Genomic DNA, 9,348 nt, shown 5'->3' on the forward strand with positions numbered 1-9,348 from the left:
GTATCATATATTTTCATTACGAGATAAATATATACTAGAAGGTAAAGAGAGATGGCATCTGAAAAAGTGGATTGTATATACTTCGTATGAATAAAAGGTTTGTTTGCGGGTTGAACAATAGTTGAAACGAAAATAATGCGCACTTTGTTCTGAACTCTCTATGCGAGTGTGAAATTTTCAGGGCGCCGCCTAAGGGCAATATTCTGAAAATAATGCTAATTTTAAGAAACAAAATATAAAACTAGTTTCTTTGCATCTAAACAAATCTTTCACTAAAAGGATAAATCTCCTACGCTCCTTAGATTTTCACATTTTCAATGTAATTTTAATAGACATCCGTATTCTACAAACATACCATATTTCATAATATTGTATACTCAATTCACAAAATTAACAGTTTAAAACTACACTTTTATGTCAAATGTTTTCAATACTTCTTACTTTAAAATTCAAATATATAAGTTGTAAAATAGGGCGACTAATAGCAGAATGGTTAAGTCGCCCTACCCACGATTTCGTATGCGCCGGTTCGAATCCTGGTCAAGCCAGGCCCTTTATGAGCCCTCTTGGTGCTTGCAGCAATTGGGCCATCTTTCATCACAGATGGACAGTCAAATGAATGAAGTTCAGCATATGGACCTTCAGCCTTCAGCTTGGATTGAGTTCAACTATGTTTAAAGTTGAATTACATTAGCTTTGTTTATGCTAAATTGAGTTAGTAACTATATTTAATTTGTCCATTCGAAATTGTAATATATTTGTTCTCCGTATTGAAACATAAATCATCTTCAGCAGATACGAAATCGTTACATCATAGATTTCAATCTAATACCGGAGATTATAGCATAATAAACGGAAACATCACCTGAAAACCGGAGATTTCGCATTCCGTCCAATACGGAGTAGTCGAAATTCAATTTAATTTCAATATTCGCTTCAGACAAAAATAGCATAAGAAAAAAACTTACATTCACAAAGTTTTTTATTTATTTATATTTCAATACACCTAATCATCTAATGTATTAACAATTTCCTTTTTATTTTTGTTCTTATTGAGAATAATGAATTAGCTGTTCTTACATAATTATTATTCCAGAAGTTCAAATGCTCATCATCGGCAAATAAGTTTTCATTACTAGTTAAAAAGATAATATCAAATATTGAATAATAACTAATTGATGAAATTAAGGAAGATGTGTTAAATCCAATTTGTTATTATAACTGGATGATCAAGTAAATATTAAACTAACTCAAATACGATAATATTAAAAAAAAGCATTTAATCCTATCTGAATCAATTTTAGTATAAATAATAATTAAGATAATAATTAATTAAATATTTATATACAAATTTGAGAAATTATTTCTGTCTACTTTATAAATATAATTCTATGTTATATTTTCCAGTTTTTACTCAAGTTTAAAAACCTTATTATCCAGATTAAACTATTTTTGAGCCTTAAACCTGCCGGTCCATAAGAAATAAACTACACATGAACCATAGCTATTTGTTTCATTTTTCCTAATTAAATATCAGCAATATATAATATTATTAATATCTATATTTCGTCGCATATTTCCATACTGAAATTAGATTATACAAGTTTGCATGAATATCTGAAATAGCTTCTCTTTTTTTCAAGAATCATTTCAATATGAAGGTAAAGGAATGCTTTATAAGGCGACGAAATGAAAATTTTCTTACAGGCTCATAAATATTAAAAGGACGGCGCGCGTTTTCGCGTATCTAGGATCTCGTCCCTCTTCGCCTTCTAGTAGGTAATTTTCGTGACGGGTAGATTAGGAAATATTTCATCAGCGAAAAGCACTTCTCCCACACACCAACTAAAATCATAAATTCCATCTAAAAGTCATTTGGCGGTTGTAATTTCAATATCAATCCATAATACGGTTCCGCGACGGTCCTCGAGGCGAAGTAATTATGGCGCAATTTAGTGCATGTTACCGTAACGATGACGCCGTTTCTCGATTACTCCATATAGCTGTGTATTAATTGTTTCCGACCTGCCAATTTTACAGCCTAACATGTTATAATGTGATTTATCGACAGAGCTTTATTACCTCGTGAATTAAATTTTATGCTATATTTGCCGCCGATCAAGAAACATTACATCCATTTACAGAAATCGTTCAACATTCTCCAGAAATTCATTTACTCGATGAATGAATATTAAACACGTGTTTCCTCATGTGCAAAACATGTTCTTTCATTTCGATGTAAACGATAGAAGTCGTTTTGCATAATAAACTTTTATGCAAAAACGCTCATTTCTCGTTATTTATCGATCGAATTAAAATCTCGCCACTACAACTATTCTTGACATCAAATATACTTGACATACAAGATCTAGATATATATGCAAGGGCACATGCTAAACTATGAAATTGCAAAGTGCACATTCTATGCATATTTTATACACGTTCTAAACTTTATTTAACTTTAATAAAACATCAATGACATTAACTTTCATACTATAATAGTTTTATTTATACTCGTTAATTCATCTCAAGTCAAATTAGAGCATCCTGCTTAATAGTTTTTTTTTATTATGTCTTATTCAATTATTTTTAACTTTTATTATTTAAAAACATAGAATTATCTACTCTAGGAACATACAAAACCGATTTAAAACCAAATCTAAGGTATGAAATATAAGTAAAATAATTTGTATAATATTGATTGTATACTTACCATGAGTTTACTGACTAGATACCAACCAGTTACTTTTACTATTTGATAACCCTAAACAAATTTTTATTTGAATCCCTATAGATCCGCCCACCTTCGGGGTCCGGTGCCATTGTAATTTCGCCACTGATTAAATATTAAAGTACAGTTTTCGTATATGAAACTAAAAGAGCTCTGTTTTCGAACATAAATTCGATTCTCTAATAGAATTTGCCTGACAATCAGGCACCTGATATGTACGATAAATATAATGTGCATTAAGAACGTATTATATAAGATAACGGAGATTCCACTATATAATAAATATTCCGAATTTCAAACTAGTGAATGTATAACGCCAGATAATGAAGGCCCTTAACTTTTAAATTTATTTTGTATTTGAGTTCCAGCCAGATGAAATTGTTCTATGTAGAAACGGTCTGAGACGAAGAAGGGAAATTTGATTATGGGAGCATCTTGGAAATTACCCGCCTCTCTCAGAAGCACACAGACAAATTTACGTGACTCAAATGAAAACGACACAATTCGTAAAATAATTACATCTCCCTTTCCTAATGAATTCTGCATAAAGCCCAAAGTTAACGAAATTTAATTATTATACAGAGTGAAAAGTATATTTTGTTTTAATTATTGCGAGATATTAGAGGCTATGTATATTTTATTAATATATATAGGTACTATTATTTCAAACTGAATAACTCGTAAACTACGTTCTTACGTAACACATATTATGAAACAAAACTAAAAATGAAAATTAAGAAGTATAATAAACTAGAACTATGTTGCTAACGATAGTTTCTATAAATAACACGCTTCATAAAATCGATCATTTTGCTCCACTCTATTAAGACTATAGATATAATTGACTTCCATTGTATGGTTTTTACTAAAATTCAAAATTAAACTTGTGTATATATATATTTTTATTATGTGTTATTATATTATATGTTATGGTAAAAGTACAAAATCGTTAAATGTATAAATTTACCAATTTGGTTGGTAAATATAAGTATAAATCTGAGATCAGCTTCATATATCTACTTTTACAGGTAAATGTACACATTTTCAAACGTACATAAGTAAAATTTTCAAATAACAAATATGATACGCTATTTATATAATAATAAATAATATATAATTATTTAAAATTATTATTATAAAATAGTGATTAAATAAAATTAATAATAATTTTAAATGGTTATATATTATTTATTACTTTACAAGCAGTGCTATAATGTCACTGTGAATAGCTAATTTTCAGCTATTTTTTTTTGTATCGAACTTTGTTTTGCATTATTTTTGCAAATCGTTGTCCTCCAGTAGTTAGATAGATTTATTAATATTTAGAGATTCCTAACGACCACGACAGCAAAAAAGGTAGTAGTCTTTAATATTTCTTGAATTGAATTTTACTAATGAAACATTTCAATGCTTACATAACTTTTATTTTATTCGCATGTCAAAGGGTTAATAAACAAAATAATAACCTCTAAATATGCATGTTTATAAACGAATACACATTTACCGAACCACATACTTTTACCATGAATACCATTTTCATCTATGAATTCACGTATCGTGTTGTGCGAGTTATTCTCATCCGATGGCTAGATTTCATCACTATTATAGCATATATTCACTTTCGCACAATTCTTTCAGCTAAATGTCACAAAATATTTCGTAAAAACAGTGATTTTCAACAGTTATAGCATGAGAGGATCTTAGGTGTACCACGATCATTAGTTAAATTTATTTTTTATATAAAATTCACTTAAATGTACCTTGGAACTTTAAATATAAGTTCAAGTGTGCCATGAACACTGGTTTAGAACATCATTGCATATGATGTAATAGTATACATTCAATTTCACATTCACTTTTACCAATTATACTTATTTCAAAAGAAGCTGGATCAACTGTACAGGGCCCCGCGCTTGCAGAATCAGAATCACTTGGAAACTGAATGAAGAATTATAAAATTTTAATGTCTTTGCTTTTTTGGTATGATTTATTTTTCCAGGTAATTTTTGTAAGCAACTTCAAAGTAATTCAGTAGACATATCAACAGCGCATTTTTCATTTGAAAAGGTCAGTTACGGCATTTCTAAACCTATTTGTTGCCCTTCAAATATATTTAACAATGAGCGCAACTTATAAAAAAAACTATTTAAGATGGACTCAGAATAGATTAAACACTTTAGCGATCATATCGATTGAAAGTCAAAAAGCAAGTTAATTAGATTTTGATACTATTTCAGAACAAAAACTTCGAAACATGTAAAACATCTCTTTATAGGTTTATATTAAAATTCAGTTATATGTACCAAATATAAAAACAATGATTTATATTTGGTACAAGTTTTTTAATGTAGAAATTTATCTACCAGATGGTTCATAACATTTGATTTTTATTATTGGATTTTGTTTTACAGAAATATTTATAATCTATATTTAAATATAAATTGTTAATTAAAGTTTGAGGGGCCCCGAAAAAGAAATTCAATCGGTCCTCGCACTTATTGGATCCGGCCCTGCAACTGTATAAATAAAAGCATTCTTTCGGAAAATAAATAAATTAAATATTACTGTTAAAAATGCATACGCTACGGTTATGTATGAAAATGAATGTAATCATATCTATGACATTTTTTTTGTAATTAAATAATATTATCATCGACATTAAAAATCCAATAACTATTCGTACCTTTTAACACCTACATCAATATATATATTTTTCATTACACTCTCGCCAATTCGTCTGACGGTCGCATCTTCCAAAGCATCCTTTATTGTGGTATCTTTAATAACCTCGACCCAAATATTACAAACACTGATATTCACTCAAGTACGCCAACGTCACAGTAGTCGTACCGCATTCTAAAACGCTAAATTCCGTAATTTCCGGTGCTTAGAAATGCCTTAATCACTATCATATTATAACTTGTAGCTAAACCCTTCTAAAACAAATCTGAATATCGTCACCTCAATCTCAAATATTAATTAAATTACGTTTCAAAATATGAAATTAATATTATCAATATCTACATTGCTACCTATAAAATTGGTTGTAGAAGTGCACATCACTTAATGCTGATGTTACCCAAAAATTTATAATTGATGAATTAAAATCAGAATTAATCTGGATTTTGAAATTTTAAAAGCAAAACGTTTTTCTTTCTGAAATATTAAGTCATATATTTCAGTAGTAAAGACAAAATGTTTAGTAAATATTCATTTATCAAAAGAACATAATACAAATATTTGTATCATTAATAAACTAAACTTATACTTATTAGCAAATTATATAAGTAAACGTATACAAAAAGTATTAGCGCAGATAAAGCATTATATAATTTATACCAATATATGATAAAATAATGAAGAATATTGAACTAGTATTTTGTATTTTCTATTAACCACTGCCGAGATCGTATATCATTTCATAATTTAATCTATATCTAAATGGATTAAAATATTGCAACAAAATGTATGTGCAAAAATCAATTTATCTTATTCGCCCGTACATACATTGTCGAGCACGTCGGGATGAAAAGTTAATTAATTATATTAAAAACTTTCGAACGCCAGAAAAGTAATTTATGGATGCGGCAAAAATCAACAAACAAACATTACCCTTCTGCGCGAATATTTACCGGGTGGTTTGGTTGAAACTATACATAAGTGTAAAATGTACCAATATTTTCGGATATATCATTTGTGAAGATCAATCAGATTTTTTTCGATGAACATTGTAAAATTTTAACAATGAAAAAATAAATAAAAGTAGTTGAAAAGTATGCTATTGTCATTATGCCCATTCGAAATATGCATAGAATCTTACGATTTTAATGCCGAAACTGAAATGTCTTTTCTAGAGCTTAAGATCTAAAGATTAAATTAATATTGTATGAAATTTTGGTTGTATTGAAATGTGTCATAATTATTTAAGATCAATTGATTTAATCAACGATACGACAAATTATATACATTTTATTAAAAACCAAATATCTTTTTTGTATACTCAGTAATCAAAAAAATATACAATTATAAGTATATACGTAAATTGAGAAAACACTCTAATCTACAATGAATATTATAATGCAATCAAATTCCGTTGGAAACGAAGCATTAGAAAAGTTCTAAATAGACGCTTCATCCATTACAACTAGAAAATACATGTCTTCTTTGGAAACAGAATGGTTTATAGAATAAGCGTATTATCCAACAAAAAGAATGAGAAGACGTAATATTGCTAATGAACCTTTGCTTTGGACTGCTATGGGATATAATTTCATAATAAGTAATGTATAATGTAAAAATGTAGTAAAATAATTACGTAATTTCAAATTTCTAAATAAATCTATTAAAGAATTTATGAGGGAAAATAAAATAAGATGTATCATTTGTCAATTATTTATTATTTTTTTAATTCATTAAAATGCTATCAAAAATGAATATATAGTAAGTAAACATTCACTAAGATACAGAAACGCAGAAGAAATTGTGCAAAAGAAACAGGTGTATCTTTCATTTAAAGAAAACTGTAGACATTCCTTTCTTCCCATCACCATCACAAAAGCTACGTGAAAATAGTAAATACAGAGGAACCTCGCTTAACGAGCATAATCTATCTCTTACTCGTAAAGCTAAACAAATTTTCCCATGTAAATTAATGTAAAATAAGATCATGCGTTAACCTTGTTCTAGCTTTTTAATGATTTTACGTTTCAAAGATAATGTCTGAACACAAATGTTGAAACTCATCACTCGTTATTCGAAACATCGCTATTTAAGCGAGTCATTTTTGTTAGAATTTGGATCGTTAAGCGAATTACTCGTTTTGCGAAGTGCTCGTTAACCGAGGTTCCACTGTATATAAATACGGAATCACTCCAGTATATGTATATGTGTTTATGAATAAATAATTAAATGCGCCTGCGTTTAAACAAGTTTTAGGAAAACACATGTTGCTTATAAACAAACTACCTAACCTCAATATTTTATCATCGAGTCCATAGATAAAATTAAATGCAACTTTTCCATATGTTACATATGTGTATATTGTTCAGTGCGCTGTGGAGATAGCAAAGTGTGTATGTTACAATGGAATTATATGTTTTTTTGTTAAAGTGCACGCCCAAAACAAACCAACAAGCCACTCCAAAATCAGAAAGAAAAATAGTGAAACAAACAACCAACTACGTACTACAAATAGTTACCTGTTTGATAAGAGGTAGCAAAGTTTGTTCTATACTACGGGTCTTAATTTCTAAACAATCAAAATTTGATGTACCTACAGCTGCCATTTTCTACCACTACTTTTAACCTATCTTTCTCTACTCTACTATCACCCACTATCATTCCATCTCTCAGCCAATAACCTATTTTACGAGCCTGACTCCCAAATGAAACCCAACATATTATTTGCACAGATTTTCATTGCTCCATCTATATGCGAGATTTCGAACACCTTAAAGAACTCTGCACATACCAATTATTTTCTAACTTCAGGTTTATTGTGATAACAATCAGATGCAGTCAAATGGTTTTTTAACAGTGTTTAGTAATTCTCCATAAGTATTTGTGACCTAGTCTATACCAGTTAATCGCAGTTAATAAGTAAGCATGGAGCAAGTTACTTATTTCAATGAAATATCTTTGATGATGTTTGGCTTTGGTGACAGTCATAAGCCAAATACAGACACAGTGAAACTGGTTGAAAGTATTACTCTAAATCAATTAAGACTAATAATTCATGAAGCTGTTAAGTATCAAGAGGGAAATTCTTTAGGGGGTGAAGAATTGGTGTTCCTTATGAGGAAAAACAAGTATAAGATGAGGAGATTTATCAAATACCTATATAATAAAGATGCAAAACATAGATTATCCAAAGGACTTGTGGATATGTCAGGCACTTCCACGAAAAACACACTGATAGAATTTGTAGAGAAAATTGATGAGACTGGTGAATTGACAGATTTAACAGAATATGATGAAGTTAAAAATGAAAGAATGATTAGAGCTGATAGAATATCATTATTTTTAGATGAAGAAACATACTTGAAATTCTCTCAAGCCAGGTGCACCTCTTTCAGGAACAAAAATATGAGCAGTGCCAGGGATTATGAAAAATTGAAGCAGTGGGTTGACCCAAGAAATGAATTGAATTTCTCAAACTTGGCATTGGATGTACTGTCTTATTATGCATACGAGACTGTTGCCCAATTAACTGACTATGCACTTCTTGTGAGATTAGATCACAATAGGAAAGGGGATCCATTAAGCAACTTGCAAGGCACATATTTTTCTGCAACAATGTTTAATGGAGAACACAGATTAACTAAAGAGAACATAGATTACAGCAAGGTTGGAAGTTGCCAACAACCAATCACAGTTAATGAAATTAAGGAAGTAATGCGCAGGATATGTTCTCCACAAGCAGGAAAATTAAACTTCGGAAAGAAATATGTGGAATCTCATCAAATAATTGCTATATAATAACCATTTTATTTTATTTACTTTTTTTGCATCTATAGGTGAACCAGTCCTAGAGAACATTTTATATTATTTTTAACGTTAATAAATATTATAAAAATCTAATTTAGTTTAAAATATAATAAAAATATATTTAATTAAAT

At 29.2% G+C, this 9,348-nt stretch overlaps 2 protein-coding genes across 3 annotated transcripts in view; one reads left to right on the forward strand and one right to left on the reverse strand.

Moving 5' to 3' along the window:
- Positions 1-8,099, reverse strand: part of LOC108565756 (alpha-catulin) — a 36,220-nt gene extending 28,121 nt beyond the window's left edge. The window contains exon 1 of one of the 2 annotated variants that reach the window (XM_017925357.1): positions 7,930-8,016. In XM_017925357.1, the coding sequence (XP_017780846.1) occupies positions 7,930-8,016 (87 nt within the window). Of the gene's footprint in view, positions 1-7,929 lie in introns of both variants that reach the window. The other variant, XM_017925356.1, reaches the window with a different exon arrangement.
- A 142-nt stretch (positions 8,100-8,241) lies between these two features.
- LOC108565759 (transcription initiation protein SPT3 homolog) lies at positions 8,242-9,307 on the forward strand. The gene has a single exon (XM_017925360.1). The coding sequence runs from the start codon at positions 8,336-8,338 to the stop codon at positions 9,206-9,208; it is 873 nt and encodes a 290-aa protein (XP_017780849.1). The 5' UTR covers positions 8,242-8,335; the 3' UTR covers positions 9,209-9,307.
- Positions 9,308-9,348: the final 41 nt, after the last annotated feature.

This window comes from Nicrophorus vespilloides, unplaced genomic scaffold (assembly GCF_001412225.1).
Source record: "Nicrophorus vespilloides isolate i.1.1-1 unplaced genomic scaffold, Nicve_v1.0, whole genome shotgun sequence".
NCBI classification, from domain to species: Eukaryota; Metazoa; Arthropoda; class Insecta; order Coleoptera; family Silphidae; genus Nicrophorus; species Nicrophorus vespilloides.

Excerpts from the sequence above, each read along its gene's own strand:
- LOC108565759 (XM_017925360.1), top strand. The coding sequence starts at position 8,336 with ATGGAGCAAGTTACTTATTTCAATGAAATATCTTTGATGATGTTTGGC.